We start from the raw sequence: 23,155 nt of genomic DNA on the forward strand, positions 1-23,155 counted from the left end.
TGGACTTGGGACTGGAAAAGGATAAAGGAACTGGGATTGTGTTGTCTTCAGTACTGTTTGTTCTCTACTCTTCTATTACTCCTCAGAACACCTTCTAGAACATTCTGGTGGACTCTACTGTGTGGTACAGTGGACTGTGTCTCTGCCTGTCACATGGTAGACCGGGGTTCAATTCCCAAGCAGATCACCCCATTCACTTCATGAGACCAACTAAGAACTGTCAGCTATACTGATTCAGTGATCCACTCAGTTCCTGCTTGGAAGTGCTCAGCTAGCATACTAGCCTCTGATAATCTTTATCTATCTCTGATTCATTGTCACCTCACTGTTGCCACTCCCTGGCCTGGAGAAGACTTGCTGGTATCCTGAGAACACCCTTTTGGAACCTTTATTTTTAGGAGTGTATATCAAAATAACATGATATTACAATGTAATACTATCACTGTACCATGATACACAATGAAGAATAATTTAAAAAAAAATGTTCATACAATACCAGTGCAAAACTGATAAATACAAATTTCTTAATTCATGACTGTTTAATATTGAAGTATTTCAAATCCATTTAAGAAGCATGTTCTGGAGTAAGAAAACATAAACCTTATGCATTTGTCACTGGAATTACAGACGGCATATTGAACTTTACGGTTCCTCTAAAATTTAATTCTGAATTTCCCATAAACAAATTACTCAAATGCACATGACCTGTTACACTACAATCACAAGTCCAGAAAGAGAGACAGAGAGAGTTATGCTTATATATTAATTTTTTCGTTTTTATTATAAACAGATTTTATTGAAAATAAAATTGAGCAGTGTGCAGATCATTTTAAAAACTACATATACATTTGTTCCTATTATAATATATGCAAACTTTATCTGTGTTTAAATTACCTAATGAAAGTTAACAATTTAAATTATTCAATTGTAGTTTGTTTTAACTTAGCATTTTGCAATGGTAAATCAGTGTTTCAGTCTTTTGATGGACACATTTCAGTTTTATATTTACATTAATTACCATTCATGTCACAATTTCAGTTTCTAATCCTTCCGCCATAATACTATACATACGTCACTGTCTGATCTTCAAATGAGCTTTCATTGGCGTCCTCTAGACCTCTGAGTTGCCCGTTGAGGTGAACGTTGGGGTGTTTGTTGAGGTGTCCGTTGAGGCGCCTGCTGAGGTGCCTGTTGTGGCGGTCCATCAGAAGTAGCATTGAGTAAGGCACACCCAGATGTCAGACAGACTCCAGGAACTCCACGTAGTCCAGGATGGCCCCTCAAACCAGGCTGGCCAACATGTCCCATCTCACCCATCCGACCAGGTTGCCCATCAAATGCCCGGCCAGGTCGCCCACGCTGACCTAGTTGTGATATGTGAAATATAATAAATAAATAAAATGCTGCATAGTCTACCAATGTGCCAGTGAGACTCTCATTTAATCTCATGTGATGTTTTTTTATGACAGGAAAGGTTAATTCTTGTTTATCATTACGTTACCCTTTGGTCCCTGCTCCCCAATGTGGCCAGGAAGGCCATATCCTTTAGCTCCCTTGTCTCCTGGTTCTCCCCTGTCACCTGTTGCAAACACATTTTATTAAAATGAACAACCATCGCAATGTGTAAGTGCAGATACTGGTGCTAATGATGGGAAGATCGGATCATTTTACTGGCTCTCTTGCGCGATCAAGTCTTTTGTTCAGTTGTCATTGATTTGTAATGAACAAATCGTTAATGAATGACCCAAAACTAGTTGGTGGAAACATTCATAATATTGATTAACAACATGTGTGCTGAGGTTAATCCTGAATAAATGCTATATTGACTTGTAAATATTCTTCATTTTCATTAACTTGGCTGGGAACTGACAGATCATTTCTAGATTCAATAAAAATAAAAAATAATGGCTTGTTATTTGTAACAGCAAAACCTCTACTTTTTGACATGACAAGCAGTAGAAGAGGTACTGCTCATTAGCACATGCTAATTGAAGAGATGATAATTTAGTAAAATATGAACAGTATTTACAGTATCTCACAAAAGTGAGTACAGCAACCATTTTAGTATATCTTCTCAAGGGACAATACTATAGAAATGAAACTTGGATATATTTTAGTCAATGTGCAGCTTGTATAGCAGTGCAGATTTACTGTCCTCTGAAAATAACTCAACATACAGCCATTATTGTCAAAATATCTGACAACAAAAGTGAGTACACCCTAAGTGAACTTGTCCAAAATGTCAATATTTTGTGTTAGCACCATTGTTATCTGGCACTTAATCATCCTGTGCATGGAATTGACCAGAGCTGCATGAGGTTGTTGCTGCATGAGTCTTTCACAGATCCTCTTCCACTCCTCTATAATGACATCACAGAGCTGCTGGACATTAGACACATAGTGCTTCTCCACCTTCCGCTTGAGGATGCCCCACAGGTGCTTAATAGAGTTCAGGTCTGGAGACATATTTGGTCACCCCATCACCTTCACCTTTAGATTCCTTAGCAAGGCAGTTGTCATCTTGGTGGTGTGTTTGGGAACGTTATCATGTTGGAAAACTCCCGTTCGGCCTAGTTTCTGGAGGGAAGGCATCAGGTTCTGCTTCAGAATGTACAGTACATGCAGAACTGCAGCTCCCCAGAACCAGCAGCACTCATGCAGCCCCAGACCATGATGTTACCACCACCATGATGACTGTAGGCAAGATGCAATTTTCTTGGTACTCCTCACCAGAGCATTGCCACACATGCTGGACACCATCTGAGCCAAACAAGATTATCTTATAGTCTCATCAGACCACATGACATGGTTCCAGTAATTCATGCTCTTGGACAGGTTGTCTTCAGCAAACTGTTTGCAGGCTTTCTTGTGAGCCAGCTTCAGATGAGGCTACCTTCTGGGACAACGCCTATGCAAACCGACTTGTTGCAGTGTGCAGCATATGGTCTGAGCACTGACGAGCTGACCTTCTACTTCTGCAACCTTTAAAGCAATGCTGGCAGCACTCATGCATCTGTTTTTTTGATGCCAGGTTCTGCACCTGACACACAGAAGGAGTGCTCAACTTTGTTGATCAACACTTTCAAAGCCTGTTCCGAATGGAGCCCATCTTGTATGACCCTGACCACTGTAGTGTAACTGGGATTCAGGGTGTTACTGAACCTCTAATAGCCTTGACCATCTTTGTGGAGAGCAACACTTCTAATTCACAAATCCTCAGAGAGTTCTTTGCCATGAGATGCCATGTTGAACATCCAGTGGTCAGTATGAGAAAATTGTACTTAAAGCACCTAATTTTAACTTCTCTAATACAAGATACACAAGTTTGTATGGTCATGTCAAGCAGACAAAAACATAAACATGATGAATAGGACATGAGGCTTTGCATGGTTAAACAACATACTGCTGTTATCACTTAGGGTGTGCTCACTTTTGTTACTATTTTGACAATAATGGTTGTATGTTGAGTTATTTTCAGAGGACAGTAAATCTATACAGAGGGCAGTTTAACTGTTTAGTACAAACAATGAAAAAATCATGTATATGTAAAGTATTTTTTTATAAATAATTTTGTCTCTCAAACATTACAAAAAAACATACAATTTATGATCTCTTCTTATTAAAAATCGTATTAACTTGTTCTGCATTGTATAAGTAAATTCATGTTCTCAACTGTAGGCAGATTAACAGTACAGGTATTTAACTATTTGAAGTAGCTGAATACAGTGTGTAGCTTATAGTTTGGGAAGCAAGCGTTTCAAAGTATCTTCACTACACAGGTCCATAACCCCACCTGCAAACAAGCACAAACCATTTGTCTGTTTTGTTGACATTTTCAGCTTTTATATTATTTTATTCTGTCAAAACATAGTAATATCATTGGCAAGTTTTCTTTAAACACTTTGTTTGATCTATTCCTCAAATGCACTGTATATTCATTTGCCTCATTAATGCAGTTTGGCAGAGGAGTCGCACATCTGCTCATGTTTAATAAAGCTATTACTTTTCTTCTGCTGATGCTTGCAGACTACCATCGCTTAAGGACACAGACGCTGATTCATATTTATTTCATATTTCATCTTATTCCAAAAGACAACAGTTCCTTGTAAAGGTGAATCCGTCAAATGGGTTGCTTACTTGGGCAGTTTTTCCAGATGAGAATTATTTGCTATGCTGGTTCATCTTGGATGAGCACAGCTAAGAGCAACACAAGCGATACCCTTTTTAACATTATTGTTTCTCTATATCTTATTTTGCTATCTGACATCAGTGCAACTTCATTTATTTAACGTGAAGGCACCAACATGGTGGACCACCATGTCCAATAAGCTACTGTTTGAACTACAGTGTGAAGATGGTTTACCTGTTGGGCCCTGTCTTCCTTGGTCACCGGCTTCTCCATAGAATCCCTGCTGCCCGATTTCTCCTTTAAGACCATCAATGCCAGGATCACCCTATTATAATGGTATTTGCAGAAATAGTTTTAGTTATTTGTTAGCAATTAGTCATTTAGCAGACAGTTGCAGTCCCCATGAAGCAGCCGTGCTCATGGGTACAAAGAGACTTTTGTGAAACCTTTGCTTAATAGCCACTGGCAAATGTGTAGTTTTGTTGTATGGAAAATAGTAGCTTAGACATTCTGCAAAACATCTTGTGTGTCCCAAGGGAGAAAGTCATACTGGTTTGGAACGAAATGAGAGTGTGTAAATGATGGTGGTGAACAATCCTTTTAGAAAGCAAGAATCAAAGTGTCTGTAGGTTTTTTGCTAAGCTAATCCCAAAGTTCTGAAAAAGGAAAACCTGTTTATGTACGTGCCGTTTTTTTCACAACCCTCAATTTTATAGCCTTTTACGTTATACATGTTTGAATTTGAGGCTCTGTGAACTTTTATTCGCCTTTGGGCCTCTTGAGTGAAAATGTTCGAGAAGTCTGAAAAAAAGATCAGCTTGAGAAATATGGAAAGGCTTTCCACTCCAGTGAGGGTGGGATTCTCTCCAAAAACCATTCAACACAGAGCAAGTGCCTCGTCTGTGACTTCCTATTTGTCTTCACGGGGACTTGGAAATTCTGAATGTTTTAATTCCAACCTATACTGCCAAACACCGCTGCATGCTCTCCAGAGGCCTTCACACTATGTACATATCAGACTTGACCTAGAAGAAAGTTGATGTATGGACCATGTTCCTCCTTAGTTTACTGTGGCAAAAATAGGTTTAACATGTGCTGACTGTGATGTCTAAAACAAACCACATCTAAATGCCTTTTGTTTCCAAAGCCTGGCAAAATTAAGATAGTTATTCTTCACAGAGGTGGATAACTTACTGGAGGTCCAGGTGGTCCTTTTTGTCCCGGGGGACCTGGAGCGCCCATTGGCACGTCTCCATAGAGTGGGCACACAGCTGCACAAGTCCTTTTCACAGAGTTGGCGAACATGGACATCTGCTCCAGCACCACCCTCTTGCAGACCTCGATAACATGTTGAGCGGGAAGAGTGGGGCCCTAAGAAAGAGAACATTACCACTGAAACATGGAGCACAGATCAGAGCACTTCTCACCCGTGGTAGTCTGGAATTGGGTGGCTGTGTAATGAGGGAGAAACAAATACGGCCAACAATATTTCACCAGCCTCATTATGGATTTACAGCCACACTAAATGAAAACCTTGCCCTGAGCTGCAGAGAATGCCGTACTAATGAGGAAGTGTTTACTAGCGATCTTGACACCATAATGGTTACCACATATTTCATGCATGCTACGCCAAGTGCCACAAGGGCTGGATCTCCCAGAAGCTTTGAAGACTTTATCTGAAGGTGATGCTTGTTAGTCGGCTGGTGAAATGCAAATGAAAACACTTAACAAACAGAAATTTATTTAGGCTTAAGTGAGGAATTTCACCTTTCTTATGGACTTTTGGTTACTCATGCATCCTTGTTTGCTTATGGATCATAACGTAAAGTCCATAAAGTCCCCTAGGCAGGTGGAAGCCATTTTGGCAACCTGTCCAGGGAGCTATTGTCTGTTTAAGTAATAGGACTGCAAGCACAGCTTCTACTATATCAGATTTTAAATGAAGAAAGAGCTGTTCTGTTGCAACCATATGTCGATACATCACAATATGTTTGTCCAGAAAATTTGTATACTACAATCATTCAGTTTAAATCAATTTCAATCATGCCGCAATTATTATATTTTAATGCACTGCGATGCAATGACATAGCACAATCCTGAAGTACATTTGGTGATACCCAGCTCTAGGCAAAATCACCAAAGGCTGCATTTTAAGTCAGGTTTAAGGCGAGACACTGCAGGTGAATAGGGTAAAAAAAAAAAATAATAATAAATAATAGTTATCACCTTACTTACCCAGTTGATTGATTACATTGATAACTGCACACATTTTTTTTTTTTTGTATTATGTTTATTAAAATGTTGTTTCTAGTACAAAAATCTAAACACTGGATTAAGTCAGTTTCAAAATTCAGAGGGAATTTGGGGTATCTCATTTTGTCACAACATAATTCAGAAAAAAAAATATTTTTTTACCATTTTTGGGCAAATAAAATGTATAAAATCAAGTAAATGATATACAAACAAATCTCTGTGTAAAAACCTTCAGGATATAGACAGGAATAAAAATGTCAAGTTTTGTTGTATAAGTGCTACTGAAGTGGAGGTTTATGGCTCAGTGTAGAAGAAAAATCTCTTTTTAAGAAAACAGCCTTTAAAATATGCATTGTAATTGAATTCTATAGAAACAAATAGATAAAGTGCTATAAAATAAACACTTTGGATGTTTTCTTTCCACTAGTCTGAAAAAACACTGAAAAACCAAAAAGCTCAAACCTGATAGGTGCATGAAAAAACAACATTTTTGCGTGCAGTGTCTCCCCTTAAAATATATATATATATATTTTGAGTCCAGCCTATCCAACCCATAGAGCAATAAGATGAGGCAGTGCATGTCAAGTCTTATGATTTCTCTAATTTCAAAGGTCATCTTCCTCTTTGTACTGTTTTCAACCATAGCATACAACAGGAAAAAAGATGAGTTATGTGTTGCGATTTGGGTTTTCAGACTTACAGGTGGGCCTGGTGGACCCTGAAAGCCCACTGGACCGCCATCTCCTCTCACTCCCTTGGAGCCTACACGGCCTTTTCTACCTGTTTCTCCAGCAGGGCCTCGCTTTCCTCTACTTCCCTGTTGCCCTGGCACACCGGCGTCTCCTGCCTGGAAAACAAACAAATACAAACACACCCATAAACAACCAAGTTCACTTTTATACTGTGTACATATTTCTGAATGATATCTCGACAGAACGTCTGGAAAGAAATAAGAACACGAACAATACACAATCCAACTGGATTTTTGCTGGTGTTGTGGACAGAGCAGATCCATTGCTGGTAATGCTTAGAAGTCGTCTCCATGGTGCTAATCAAACTGAAATGTGAACAATCTCTGAGAAAGTCTTACCCTGCCTTTAGGTCCTTTGACTCCCCTTGCACCCTGTGGAAACAATGTGGTGTTGTGAGAAACTAGAACCATATGATAATGGAAATGTGTCAACAGGAAATGAAATGCATTTAAATCAACAACTACCTTCTGCCCTTTGATTCCCTGAACCCCTGGAATTCCAGTGTCACCCTGGAAGATACAAAAGCAACATTCACATTTGCCTTGTGGATTCGATCTAATAAATGTGATTTGTAGTCCAAAATGAGTTGCCAAGGTGTTGTGAGAGGAAACCCTGAAATTATGGTGATGCTTTTCATCACTTTGTGTTTGTGTGAAAAGAGAGCCGTAAAACTCAGAGGAAAACCATTTGGCATAATGTGTCCTAATCGGAAAATTGCCCTGGAATTTGACACATTAGCCCGAGATTTAATTTTGTGTACTCTGGCTCTCAACTGCTCTACAGACGCTCTACACAACATGATGTTTCAAGTGTTTGCTACAAGGTTTCTGCTACCAATGACTATTTTTATCATTCTTTCTGGATGGGTGTGCATTCAAAATTCTAGACCAAGGGTCCTATTTCTTTTACTAAAATGAATAGTGGCAGGAACAAAACCAATACTTTCCATTTTCTAACTTTTGTATGCTGTCCATTTTCTAACCATGTATATTACATTACATAAGATGTTAATACAATGGCGAGTCGCTCAAATTTCACAAAATATGTTCTGGTAAATGTGTCTTTACAGCAGTTAAGTGTCATCAGTACTTATGGCAAAATCCATGTGATGCTGAAATAATGTTTAGATGACAGACGACCACAGAAGGAAAAGACGTGGCTCTATTAGCACCGTACGATTCGTCACCATCTAATGCAAGCACCCGAATGAATATTTGATTATTTTTGAATATGAAATGTCTTGTCTGCGGTGACATGTTTAAATGAAGTGTGGAGATCTTCTCATGCTGGAATGAGAACAAAGCAGCAAACAGTTTAAGTCTAACACACTTTGTAGTGTGACTGCATTCAGAGCCAAGTCACTGTGTAAGCGGCCAAAAACTGCTGTGCTAACTGGTGAAGAGCTGTGCTGCTCAGACATGACTCCAGTGTGAAAACATGTTCTGTGCTTTCAGATGATGGCGGGTTTGTTCAGTCTTTTCTCCATTCGCTTTTATTTTTTTTGTGAATGGGTCGGTTCCCACTTCTCAAGATGATATTTCAGCAATTTGTCAGGGCTTAAACAAATCTGATGACACATTGTATTAGTATACATTTCACAAGTGTTTAAATGGTTGTCCATCACATCAGATGGTTTGCCGGTCACTGTAATTGCTCATAGCACAGTGATTCAACATGTATAGATGCCAAAAGGACTCTGAAAAAGAAAATGTGGGCCTCATTTTTTCCCCCCAATCTATTTCAGACTGTGGATCCTGGGATATCTGGCTACACTAAGCCAATACTGACACATGATCCTATACATCTGCATTGACCCCTATATAAAGTGTTCTGCATGACAGAACTTTGATGAACTGATGTATATGTTAGATTTACAAGACAAGGATTTATAGGGGATGATTAACATCGCACTCTGTCCCCAGCTATGTCTAGCCATTTTATATCTTTTTGCAGCCTCTTGCAAGACTCAAAATTTCTTTTAATGAGACAAATTTGTGTTAAATTTTGTTTCATAATTTAGTGGAGATCATTACCTTGGGGCCTGGTCTGCCGGGTATTCCCATGTGCCCCTATGAAGACATGGCATGTTTTAGCATTTTGGAGGGTATGAACTTTTATTTCAAAAGCTTTGGAATATAGCTCACCGTTCTTCCAGGGGGCCCAATAAATCCTGGTCTTCCTGGCTTTGCAGCGGAGCCCTTGTAACCTTGTGGCCCCTGGAGATTATAGCACTTTATAAATCTACCAGAAGGCAGGGTGTATTTTTATGTCATAAAAGTCAGAGGTAAAACATTAAGGTGGTATTTACAGAAATCACATATAGCTCAGTGCAGTGGTCATTTCTTTACATCAGCACTTACCGTGAGTCCAGAAGGGCCCATTTCCCCTGGAGGCCCCTGTTCGCCTTTTTCACCCTGTGTGAAATATTTATGCATGTTACATAAGCACACACAACTACACCCAACTGGACGGATGCTTCTATTGAGATGGGAGTCATAAAGGATTTTAGCAGTAGTTCTGATCAAGTTCTGATTTCCTGGTTCCTTAATGATTCTTTTAGTATTTTGAATGCATTTAATATAAATATCTATCTAAACAATACACAAACAAAAGTAAAGATTATACAATGAGTGAAGAACTGTTGTGATTCACTAGAGAGAACTATTTAATAGTTTGCTGTAGTGCTACACATTTAGTAGCTAAATAGCTATATTAAAAGACAATTGAGTGCATCAGAGGAAGAATACTAGTCAAGAAGAGTTAGGTTACCCTTTCACCATTTTGTCCACGTCTTCCCTCGGGTCCCTGTGGTCCTTGATAAGCCTGCGTGCGATATTACCACAAGATTTAAGCAAGCTAGGGGGCATGAAAGTGTAGGAAAGGTAATTCTGAAGTTCAGCTGAAAGGGTAATCCGTACCTCAATTCCAGGGTCTCCATCTCGCCCTGACCAACCTGGATCACCAACTATACCCTGAAATATTCAAAAGCATCAACACTAGACTTTCAGCTTATTGGTCCACAAAGTATTTGTCATTATGGCTGGTAACAAACCTTTTCCCCTAATCCACCAACTTTTCCTTTTGGTCCTTGAATACCCTGTGAAGAGAAAAAATATATATGTACTATATGTGGCATCAACATGTTTTTTATCATCCAACTGATCATTTAAAGCAACATGATTTTGAGACAAATAGAATACTTACTGGCTTTCCCTTTTCTCCAGGTGTTCCTCGTTCACCGGGATCTCCCACAATCCCCTGTCACAGATCAGAGAACGAATAGAAACACACAGTGAAATTCCCATGAAGTTTGTATGATAAAAAAGAGAACAAAAACAAACAAATAAAAAAGTCCAGCTTTACTGCTTGTGGTATTGTATGTGGCAGGATGTCCATACAAGTTGGGTCAGAATCTGTATGTGATCTTAGAAATATTGAATGGAGCTTTAATTTTCCTCAAACCACCATATTTTTCAGCCTGGCATTTGTAAACAATTTTGTTGATGTTTAAATTGTGTCCCTGCAGACAGATTCATTCTTCTTCAAACCCCAAAAGATCAGGAATTTCAGACTTGTGGTGTTTCTCTGAAGCTTTGCGTTCCCTTTTACCAGCCTGTAATGTCTTAGAACATAATAATAATCATCTTAATAATAGTTTTTTCCCCACACTTTTGATTTTGGAATATTTTTTTAGGAGTCTTTAAACTTTTCACCTTGACCTCCATGAATACAGAAATGTACACATGAATAAATGATCCCATGAGGTGTCCAATTCTACATTTAAGATCAGTCCATGGGTTTTAAATGTCATGCAGCACAATGCAGATGGTCTCCAAGCCTGTTTTTATACCTGGCGACCCCGTGGTCCTCGAGATCCTTCAGCTCCGGGTAAGCCTTCATTTCCCTATTCCAAGAAGGAATGGGAATTGTGAGATTTCCAACTAAACACAGCAACAAATGTTTTAGAGACAATAACAAACCAGAGTTAGGGAGAAAACATACCTTCACTCCCTGATAGCCCACAATCCCCTCGTATCCCCGTTCTCCTGCTGCACCCTGGGAGATGTGGTGGGGAGCGAATGAGTCATTCATATTCCCAATAACACAATCCATCTCACATATATTTTATCGAAGCAAAGTTGTTTGCAACAGAACTTACAACTTCCCCCTGCTGGCCGGTTTCTCCCATCTCTCCAGGTGACCCTCGCACTCCCTTTGATAGGATGCACAACATAATGCTTATATAATGTGCAATGCATTGCTTACTTTGATGTGCTCAGGTGATAATGCAACATATAATTTCTGTGTGTTTCCTTAACCTTATTTAGTACACAAACCACAATGCAAACAGCTTATATCCGAAGATTTAGTAGACTACATTAATGCTGTTTTCACCTTATGGCCTGAAGCTCCTTTTAGCCCTTTCAAGCCTTTGGGTCCTCTGTCACCCTGTGAGAGAGAAGAAGATTTGTTATTGGATGCAAAGTCACAATTTCCATCAAAATGGAGATCGGCAGTTATATGATGTATTACCTCCTGGCCTCGAAGTCCTCTCATGCCCTTTTCTCCTTTGATGCCTTCTTCACCCTGTGAAAGTTAGCCGTTGAGTGAATTTGTGCAATAGTGTGAACCAAGGGACTGTACAATGAAGCCTCTCACCTTAGGCCCAGGTTCTCCTATATGTCCATAATCTCCGGTGTTCCCACGTATTCCCTGCAACACGAAGGTTTAGGATGAATACTTGCAAGATTGCTTGTAATTGTAAATAAGATGTAACAACGGCAACAGATGTAGACTTTTAATTGGCAAATAAGGTTGGCCAAAGACGTAAAGAACTTGGTTTACAGCGCTGGAAAAAGGCAGCATGATTTCCACTATATGACAGCCTGGAGCTACAGAGCGGCTGGAAATGGTTCCCTCCATGTTGGTATAAAAATGCACTTGACCAAACAGGATCCTTAGTCACACAGCTGAACAACTGCCAAAAGCTTTCCGGGTTATAATGAAAAAACCTGCATTTAAATGGCAAACAGTCAACGTCTAAACTTCATAAGTCCTGTGCACAGTTTGTGTTCTTGCTAATTTCCTTCTAAAAAAGTAAATGAAATATTGGAACAACATGATTTAAGGCTTCAGAACAGAACAGTTGCTCTTTCACAACAGAAGTCAAATGTGAAATGATTGGGCAATATATCCTCCTTTCCTTCATTTTTAAGCCATTATTAAGCCCCCTTTTTCTAGACTGATCATTGAGGGAAAGTCTGTGGCATTCTCTGGAATTAATTTCTAATTTCTATTCTATGTTATTAATAAACAGTGGAATGTGCCAAATGTAACTAAGACACTTTTAAAGCGCAACATTTCACTTCACAAGGCAACATGTCAGCACGTAGCAGAACAAGAGGCAATACTGAGGTTGTTTCACTGCTGAGTCTATTTTTGCTGCGCTGCTCGATGTTTAGAAATACGTGGATTGACATTAAAAAATGATTTAACTATAAAATGAGGTTTAACATGTTTTACAAAACACACTACACAACACAAAACACAAAAAAGCATGTTGAAATGTTAATGCACTGCTTAAGTTGTAAACTGTACTGCACACCATTGCATTATAACACTGTTATATCACATTATTGTGACAGGCTGAAGAAAACTGGAGAACTGCACCATCTGCTGCAGTTCAGTTGCACGCTACAAACGCACTGCCTCTGCTCTGTTTATGCTTGCCAGTGTGAATTTGGGCGTAAGCCTTGTTCACACACTTTCCCATTGGTCTCTACGTTCCATTACTTCTCTTTCACATAAGGTTGAACCCTGCTCAACTTTGTCGCACTGAAGTTGCTTAGCTCATGTCAGCTCACACTTTCAGCTAAACGACTGGCCATTATGAAATGCTGAGTCACTTAACACAACAAGTAAGCAGCTCCCTCAGTACATTAAATTCTGTGCTACAGCCACACTGTGCAATTAGTGGAGTAACCTCTGGGAACAGAGGTTCACAAAACACAGTAAAGACTTTTACCAACTCTCCCTGGTGCATAAGAGACCACACACAGCAGCAGATGTACAGTGTGTTTGCAGGGGAAACGCACTCAGTAGCCCCCAGCAGGAAGGCAGTAAACACCCCTTCTGCTGCATATTCCATCAGAGAGATCCAGTCCTACAGTGGCTCAATTATAAAAGTTGTGGGCCTGTATCTGGGTGGGAGAATGTGAGGGAGCTAGCATGTCCATTTTTTGGAAAGATAGGATTGGTTCTACAACTGATTTACAGCAGCATCTCCAATGTTAATACTTGACAAAAGAGCTCCGTCGCACGCTGCCGAGGCTGACTTTTGAAGATATTACTCCGGCACACCACAGAGAACTGGCCTCAGATCAAAGAGGTAAATTAGTCATAACTCTGGAGTGGAAAGAATCAAGTTTACCGCCCAAGGTTGCTCACAGACATGAACTGTGCTAACATAGCCCAAATGTATACAAGTAATTGGATCCTGATGCGCTATGCCACTTCCTTTAATTAAGCTGATCGGCAGACATTGTCCTGTATATTTGCAGAGGCTGTTTAGACTCTAATGGCTTTGCTCCCTTTGAGTTTGTTTCAGAGACTTGGAGACTGACGCCACAGCTGATTTTTTCAGTTTATTTATTTATACCACTGCAACTCAAAAGCAAGCGGGTGTACCGTAAATATAATGATTCTGGAAGCATTTTAAATAATTTAGGCACGTTACGCATGGTGTCTCGGAACCTTTTCCGACATGGTGCAACAGTAGGGTTCCGGAAATAAAAACACTCTTATTTTTTCCATGGAGAATAGTTTTACAATGATAATGTGTAAATCTCTTTTAAGAACTACCATGAGCTCTGAAGTTGTTACCTGGTATGATACTGCTTTTAGGGCTAATTCAAATGCATGGGATGAATAGTATATTAAAAGAATTCACACCTTTTGACACCATCATCATGTACTGTACCATGGTACTGTCATATTACTTTTTGTTACACTCTTAAAAATAAAGGTGCTTTAAAAGGTTCTTCACAGCGATGCCATAGATACCATTTTTGGTTCCACAAAGAACCATTCATTCAAAGGTTTTTTTAAAGAACCTTCTCTTTCTTACCTTTTTATAATCTGAAGAACCTTCTTTCGCCACAAAGAACCTTTTGTGAAACAGAAAGGTTCTTTAGATGTTAAAGGTTCTTTATGGAACCATTTAGACAAAAAAGGGTTCTTCTATGGCATTGTGAAGCACCTTTATTTTTAAGAGTGTAGGGGTCTCTTTTCTGGACTAGGAGAGAGGAGAGTTAAGAAATAGAGCCTGCCTTAATCAAATATCTCTCTAAATTGAAATTCGCCATCCTTCCTGTGTAATTTTGATCTCAGCAAACTAATTTAGCAATGGTGTTTGAGATGTCTGTGTTAGTACAGCTGGCCCACAACAGATGAAGCTGTTAGCATTGTTCTTACTGCACCTGTTTTGAATAAATTTTTTGGGACTGACTGTCAACATTGACATATTTGCCTCTGTAAACTTTGCTTCTGCTTATGTCCGTCATGACCATAATGAATGCATGTGAGTGTACAGCAAATAAGTGAAGTCAGAAAGTTGTAGACTTTACTTTGTGTGACGTTATACTATTTGAAATCTGATCTGACCATTAAGACATGAAGGATTTTCAAAAAGTCTGATTTTAATCAGATTTCAAACCACATATGAATGTGGTGTGGATCGGGTTCGTAAAATTGGGATTTTATGTGGTATTTTGCTGTTCAGACTAAAAAGAGCTAAAGGGATTTTGGTCGTACAACGTATGAATGTCTGAATAAAGACAAGACAAGCGCTTAGAAACCTTCCCAGAAAACTAGAGATGGTTGAACCTTTCCGGTTTATCCAAGAAATTTAGAATTTAGACATGTCTCAGATAAGTCACAAGAAACACAAGAATCCTTTGTTTTTTTCCCAAGGTGTTGAGGGTGTGGCTGGTTAGTGTGCTACTTTTAACCCTCATCAGGTCTTAAAGAGCAGTTTTCTATAGTCAGCCATTAAATAAGTCTAGTTATATAATCGAATAACTTCTCCCTGGTGAAAAAAACAGCTAAAACCAGCCTAGGCTGGTTGGCTGGTTTTAGCTGGTCAGCAGGCTGGTTTTAGAGGGGGGTTTGCCACTTTCCCAGCCTGGCCAGGCTGGTCATGCTGGTCTTAGCTGGTCAGGCTGGGATCAGCTAAAACCAGCTTCTTCTAGCTAAAACCAGCTAAGACCAGCCAACCAACCCAGGCTGGTTTTAGTTGTTTTTTTTTAGTTGCAAGGAAAGTGTAAATGTTTACCATTGCCTAGTTCATTTTGGAAGTTTCCGAAAAATGGGCTGCTTCTTGTGCCATCTGCCTACAGGCACTGTCATGATGTCATGATAATGTGATTAATCACATGGCATTTACAGCTCAGATTTCAAATCCCATATTTTTAAGGGTTATTGCATCAGCCAAGCAACTACCATTGAGATGATGGATATGCTAACGCAGCTTTCACCAGGTATTATAGACCTCTTTAGTTTGTACTTACAAGAGTGCCTGCAAGTGGTGATTTTATTTAATACAGCTGTGCACACAGGTGTTTTTATACATGCGTAATTGTTTCAAATACCACATACTTATCACTCAAGTACATACGCAATGCCTATGATGGGCTTTAGCATACAACAGCCTGCCATTGACAGTAATTACTGCTGCTGTCAGTAAATAAAAATGTACCACAGGATGCTCTGCCGAATGAGACAAGCCACAGTGTTTACCATTTTCTCAAAGCGAGTCCTAACTCTTGTTTCCATCATGCTGTACTTCAGTCATGCTTCCACTGCCATTTTCCACAACTTCTCTTCCCAGGCAGGATCTATTCCAGGTTAATTCCCTCTCTCCTCCATCTCTTCTTTCAATCCTCTCTGCTCGCCTTCATTCTCGACTGGTCATGTTTGTCCATTAATACCCTCTTTTTAAATCCTAATGACTAGCGACTACTGCTTGTTGTTTGTCCAACTCAAACAGAGCAGAGTCCCACACTATGGTGAAAGATTTCAGACAGAATGCTTACCCAGTTTCCCACTCTGCCTGGGTCTCCCGTATTCCCTGGCAGGCCTCTGTGACCCTACAAAAGAAGGAAACACTTGTAGAGATTGCAAAACATAATTTATCGTTTAGGAAGAGACAACTGAGGTCTTGGCCACCTGGGGTCCTGGGCGTCCCTGGACTCCTGGCTGTCCATGCACGCATTTACAAGTGGCCCTTCCTCTCCCTGCGGTTAAACCAATCTCAGCATATCCTCCACACTGTTGAGAAGCAAGCTGATGAGAACTGGCAGACAATCATCTGAAAGTTTATGCAGGGCAAGAGGGCAAGCGCCCACACACGGGGCAGCTGACTCACCACGCTAGACAGCTCGCAGCAGCCTTCAGAGTATGCCTGATCCGCATCGCAGGACACCTCCATCTTTTGCAGATCCACCTGCAAAAGCACAGACATAGACCATCAATGTTCTTTTACTTGAAATGCCTTTGCAAAAAAGAAGCTCATTCAAGTGTGCTATTAGAATACTTCTTTTAAACTAAAAAAAATAAGAGAGTATTATTCTACTTTTAAGCATGCTTATTGACTTGGCTTTACAGTAGTATACAGAAATCAAAGTATGTTTGACCTATACTCATACTCCATCTTTTCATTGAGATTTAATTATAATAAAGCATGTTAAGTATACTTTGCATGCATTTACTCTCGTAATCTCACTGGATTACAATAATTAATGGCAAAAATAATGTTGAAAATGAGGACTGATATTTTCCTACTGGCACACTACAGCAAAAGAAAGTAATAACTGACTTAAAACCATTTTTAGCTGGTGAAAATACTAGTGTACTAATATATACAGGGTGTGAGTTGTAAAAAAAAATCAGGGAGGGATAAAAAAAACCTTGACCCAGCTCAAGTAATGCTACCCCGCTGAAAAAAAAACAGCTAAAACCAGCCTAGGCTGGTTGGCTGGTCTTAGCTGGTTTAAGCTGGAAGTAGCTGGTTTTAGCTGGTCTCCCAGTCTGAGAAAACTGGGAAAGTGGCCAAAACCCCTCTAAAACCAGCCTGGTTGACCAGCTAACACCAGCAAGTAACCTAATGTTAATGTGATCTGTTAAAAACGCATATTATAAACCCTTCTTTTAAGCCAACTTTGAATCAGTGGTTTCACTGTTTCGAATCACGTCACACATTTGATTCAGAACTGGATTTAACGGGCATATCCCAAATCATTTTATTCAGAACTGGGTTTAACGTGCGTATCATCTGATTTAGAACGGGACTTTAAAGCTCGTATCGCGAATAATTTGATTCAGAATGGGACTTCAAAGTTCATATCGTGAATCATTTGATTTAGGTCGGAAGCAGAGCGGATTCACAGGACTTTATAATACAGATGCTCCTGATATTAAAATGCTCACAGATGGGTTGTTTCTAGTGATCTGATAATTGCACCACAGATGAATCCTGTTGACATTTACTTGAGTCTCTTCAAACTGTTTTCCTCTGAGAGCACTGTACCAACATCAGATGTTCAACTACACTGATATTCCATGGTAAAATAAGCTCCAGGACTAATGGTGATGGTTTTTATTTTATTGAATCCATGGAAAGAAGCAGCAAACTTCAATATCAGGTATAAACAAAGTCTGTTCACATCTCTGTTGTTAGATCAGTGTGCACAATAATGTGTCTTTGACCTTCATTATGTATGTTTTGATTATATTGTGTTGTAAATAAAATACAAATGATAAAAAAAACATTATTTTACACTCCTTACATTCTTTGTTACCTGCCTCAAAGTAACAGTCATGCAGATGGGCCATTAGGGGAGGGCTTTTTGTTTCTCACGTGTGAATAACTAAATATTCACGGCAATTGTCACTCCCTTGATAGCTTTCTATCACAAAACCTTTCTTAGAAAAGTTATATCAATATATTTTTTTCTGTGAATAAGTAAGCAGGATGATTTTCACATCATTTTGAAGTAAATATTCTAGCCTGATTACTCAGAAGTCTTTCTCAGCACTATTCAGTATGGGTTTATTTCCTTATTTCAGCTACATTTATTTCTCCAAAACTTACTAACCATGCATATTTTTTTTTCCTAAAAAATAAAAATATGTACATCCATCTTGCCCACAATTTATCACCTCAGACTCCAGAGGGTTAATAGTGTGAACAATATACCTTGTATAGTTTCAACAGAAAATAAAAACTTGGATGTGAACTAGTTGTGTACTAAGTCTGCTATTATTACACTTAAATGTATATGTTTATAAACTAAAAATATAATCTTAAAAAGTAATGAAATACTTACAAGTATACTACTAGTACCCTTGGAACACTACTCAAACTGGAAATATACTCAAACTACCTAATAAAATTGTATGATTTATTTGTGTATCTGTGATTTCATTTATATAATTTACATTTGCTAAAGAAGCAGGTCATCAATAATGGCTCTAAACTCTAAAATCTTCCATTTTTCTTCCATTCTGAAAGCCTTTCACTGCCACTCACAAATCGCATTTGCAACTCCACATATTTAAACTTAGTATGTTGCAATAGGTTATAAAACCAATAATTCAATCCTCGATTTAAAAATTGTACTGACTTTTTGTGCAATATATTGTCTTTTGTGAGTCACATAATTTATTGTTTTAATGATAAATAATGACAGCATTTCCACTCAGCCTGAAAATTCCTTGTAAATCAACTCTCAAGCCTGTCGCTGGTACTCACCGAAACAGAGCGGTCACCAACAGCCCTCTTGACGATAGAGGTGAAACCTTGGCGGATCATGGGCCGCGGCTCATCCAGAGGCTCCACGCTGACCTCCTCACAGTCCACCAGCAGCTTCACCTGCTCTCCTTTTACACTCAATGCCAGCTTGTGCCACTCACCGTCAAAGAGTTTTTCCACTCTCTGGAAGGTCCGCAGCATCTGGGTGCCTTGTGGGCTGGTGTAGAAGAAGTCCAGGGTTTTAGTGTTGCCCTGAAAACGAAGGCCCACCTGGTCCCTGCCTTCAGGATCGCTGACTTGCCACAGATTCCAAGATGCTTTAGCAGTGTCCTTGAGCACTTTGAAGGTGGCGATGACAGAGTAGTCTGATGGTAAACCACCCGTGTAGATGTCACTGGATCACAGGATGGGTGAGAGCGTATGTGCAATTTACAGGGAAAAGAGAAATGAACAAAAGTTCATTTCAAAAGTTCAAAAGACAGCCAAAAGCTACACAAAGTAGTGGCATGAATGTTTCAATAAGTCATTCATTAAAACCTACCTACCTGCTAAAAGAGTCACTGAAAAATCACCACCACTAATGCACAGGCTAATACACTCTTAAAAGTAAAGGTGCTTTAAAATGTTCTTCTATAGAAGAACCATTTTGTTTCCACAAAGAACCATTCAATCAAATGTTCTTTAAAGAACCATTTTTTTCTAATCTGAAGAACCGTCTTTTGCCACAAAGAACCTTTTGTGAAACAGAAACGTTCTTTAGATGTTCAAGGTTCTTTATGGAACCATTTAGACAAAAAAGCTTCTTGGCCGGGGTCGTCAACTGGCGGACCATGCGGACCGTGAAAGCTTTTGACATATTAAAAAAAATGCCAAACGCTAATTTCTAATAAATAAATTTATATCAAGCACACCAGGGTCAGCGTTTGGGTGCAATCTTCCGTGCAGTGATGAGAGCAGAGATCGGCGCATTGCGTACAGACAGATGTAGCTTTCAGTGAGTGAAAAACGTTGATGGAAAACGCATTATGTTGGGGTTACGTCGCAAAATATTGTAAATATATCTTTTTATACTGTATTTTTATACATATTTATATTTTAAACCATGACGGTGAGTCAATGGATATCACACAAGCAACGTGAAAACTGCGCAATATGTTAAAATGAAAGTAAAATCAGGCTTCCAGCATCTGACGTGCACATTCTCTCAGAGACAATGATAGACGAATATACTTCATATGCTGATATTAATTTACTTCCCTAATATTTCTCTTGTGCGCCGAACACAGTGGGGAAAAAATAAAAAGAAACGTATTTTGTGTAGGCTAGGGTTGTTTTTGAAAGTCTGTGTTTAAAATAATTAATTTTCATTGATGACTGCAGTATTATTAGTGGTTAAGAAAGTCTTACTTATGATTTCAGGTTGTCTTAAATGTGGGGACTAAAAGACAAGAAATCCATTGAATAAATATCAGCGCTGCAAGTTTCAAAGTCAGCTGCGGCGCTGCTTTGTGTACCATTCTGATAGTGCCTCCTGCTGGAAGAGAATGATCTGACATTTTTAATCAGCTCGTATCAATCTTCTGTTGTCAAAAAGACCAATGTGAAAATCAATCCTAGTTTTAGGCAGCAAACACGTAGAGTTGTAAATGTGAACTGATGGATCGACAAGATCATGTGTTATACAAATTTAAACAATTAAGGCAGTAAAATATATGTATATGTTAATATAATACTTGATTGAAAATAATTGTTTAAAATAATATACAAATTGATACTTTTGACTCTTGAAGGCTGGAATGTGAAGTTTATAATTTAAGAAATCTTTTTTTGTTTTGTGAAACCTGCATCTGAATTGTAAATCACGCTTTTTACAGTCATTTTAATTATTTATTTCTTAATTTATTTTTTGTTCAGGTCTTTAAAAAGGTATTTAAATGTCTAGAATTTAAGCTAAAATATGTTGCAGATACCCTGGTCTCGCAAAAAACATAAATAGTTTTTTATATATAATTGTCCGGACCTAGGCTGTGAGCAGGGTTCATTACTGGACCTCGGGCCGTTTTAGTTGAAGACCCCTGTTCTATGGCATCGCGAAGCAATGTGTATACAGTATGTCTGGATCTCGCCAGCACACAATTTTTGAATGGAACCTCAGCCAATTCAAATTTGTGGACCAGAACTAAGTCCCATGACCTTTGAATTTAATCTAAGGCTCAGTGATGATAACACCATAGAATTTTGATATATATTGTGGGACTGAATGATTACTATGTTTAAAAACATGCTAATAGTTTGATTCTGTTTAACAGTGGTCTTTCGCAGTGACCTTATGTGAAGCTTTGCATTAATCTAAACCAAATGGTCTCCAATTGCTTTCAATTCAGTTTTTTTTTTGCTCCTGTTTGTTTTTAAAGAGAACCAGTTTGTTGAAATTAGCAGTTAATGTTTCCAAGAACAATGTTCATTTTCGCACAGCGTGGTTCCGCAGCTCTCTCTTGTTTTCCCTTTTGATGTTGTTGATCACATTTGGTGGTTGTTTTACAGTCATGTACTTCTCATGAGTATTTGGTCAAGTGGGGGATGTTAGTGGGAGGTAGCTTCGCACAGCATTGTTGGCCCACATGCACAAAAGAAAAGACCCAGCACATGCCATAACCACAGCTGACACGCAGGAACAGCTGCTGATGCTTGAGAAAGTCATGAGAATATAATGCCAGCATTTCAGGACAATGACTGTGCTGTTTAAGAACAGACAGCTTGGTGTACTAATCCTATATAAAGTGTAAGCATATATCTGATAGAATTCAAATAAAACCCCAAGATTGTAGTAGTGGAAGATTCTGGGAAGCTTGAGCAGGAAATGAGAGATATTGTTTGGAGGCGAGCATGATTACACTCAATGGAAAAGCAGAAAGAGTGGAAAAGTATTATGTCAGAAGGACGATATAAATACCTCGTGCTCTTCTTGAGGTGGAGGGACGGGTTAACGCGGTACGCTACCGCATCAGGTTCAGACCCGTTGACCCTTCTCACCCCTCTAGACTCGGACAGCCGAAACTCTTCCAACAGGTCATATGCTGAAAATAAAAGCAAATGGGCCGCTCAGAAAGGGAGAAATTCAAGCCCAATTTGACTGTAATATTCCAAACTGAATTTTGAACGAGTAAATGCAACTGAGGCCAAGATTTTTATTATTTACAATGGTCTGACAGAGTTTATGGAAGCTACAAAACCTAGATGGTGTTTGACAGTATAAATGAAAAAAAACAACAACTTGGCAATGAATTCATTTTATTCTAAGTTGTGATTTATTTTCTAGTAATATGAGAAAAAACGGAAAATGGAAACATTTGAATATTTATATAAAATCTGGATATGGAATTAAGCAGACAGATCAGTTTCCACCAAAAAAAACTGAGTTCAATCTTCATCAAGTAGCCCTACTGCACTGATGACAACGTACTGACCAGGAATGACTTAAACTGGTCCGCGCTTCCCTCTACTGGTCAATACGAGGAGCAAACATACTCTTTTTTTATATAGCCGCATTGATTTCACTGTAGCTCACCTGATGCTTTGTTGTCTGTGATTGCTTTCAGAATAATCAGATAAATTCGTAACATTTGAAGTCCATTACATTTATGTTGAAATAAATATCCTGACATGGTACTGAATGTGGCGGTCAGTTAGGTTCTTACTTGGTAATTCCTGACATCTGGCAAGGCCAAAGACAGCCAGCAGGACTGTAAAAACCAGCATTTTGGAAATCAAGATTCTTGGGATTTAAATGTGCCTGCAAAGGGAGAAAGATTACAGATAGGATGGAAGACACAACTGTGAAAACTTTATAGCACTGACATGCAGACCCTGGATAATTGTACTACAACATTATATTTTACAGAAATGCTTATTGAAAGCACAAATTTCACTACATGGAAAGCAACAGTACATAGCGCTAACAAAATTCTCCCATTAACATGAACAGAATGTTTATCTTGCGTTTCAATTTGAAATGCATTTGAAATGAGAAAAAGATTACTGCTGTGAAATATCCAACAATGACAAGATGCAATTCACATTTACTGAAAAACTTGTATCTAATCACATGAATTTCTTTGTAAGCCCTATTCAAAGTTAAATGTTTCAGGGGTTTTTTCTCTCTCTTTATACGGAGCATAAAATACTAGGACAATCAGTACCTAAAAAACACCA

The 23,155-nt window shown here is 38.9% G+C and overlaps 1 protein-coding gene across 1 annotated transcript; it reads right to left on the bottom strand.

Moving 5' to 3' along the window:
• Nucleotides 1-867: 867 nt before the first annotated feature.
• Nucleotides 868-22,702, bottom strand: LOC141325104 (uncharacterized). Its single transcript, XM_073833604.1, has 26 exons — nucleotides 22,642-22,702; nucleotides 21,897-22,020; nucleotides 18,944-19,337; nucleotides 16,559-16,636; nucleotides 16,360-16,461; nucleotides 16,227-16,280; nucleotides 11,794-11,847; nucleotides 11,668-11,721; nucleotides 11,530-11,583; nucleotides 11,294-11,347; nucleotides 11,137-11,190; nucleotides 10,985-11,038; nucleotides 10,339-10,392; nucleotides 10,187-10,231; nucleotides 10,053-10,106; nucleotides 9,904-9,957; nucleotides 9,495-9,548; nucleotides 9,279-9,350; nucleotides 9,168-9,203; nucleotides 7,599-7,643; nucleotides 7,473-7,505; nucleotides 7,083-7,229; nucleotides 5,324-5,500; nucleotides 4,364-4,454; nucleotides 1,502-1,579; nucleotides 868-1,364 (listed from the first exon to the last, which is right to left on the bottom strand). The coding sequence occupies exons 1-26, from the start codon at nucleotides 22,700-22,702 to the stop codon at nucleotides 1,099-1,101; spliced, it is 2,343 nt and encodes a 780-aa protein (XP_073689705.1). The 3' UTR covers nucleotides 868-1,098.
• Between the last annotated feature and the right edge of the window lie 453 nt (nucleotides 22,703-23,155).

Source organism: Garra rufa, chromosome 2 (assembly GCF_049309525.1).
Source record: "Garra rufa chromosome 2, GarRuf1.0, whole genome shotgun sequence".
Classification (NCBI taxonomy): domain Eukaryota; kingdom Metazoa; phylum Chordata; class Actinopteri; order Cypriniformes; family Cyprinidae; genus Garra; species Garra rufa.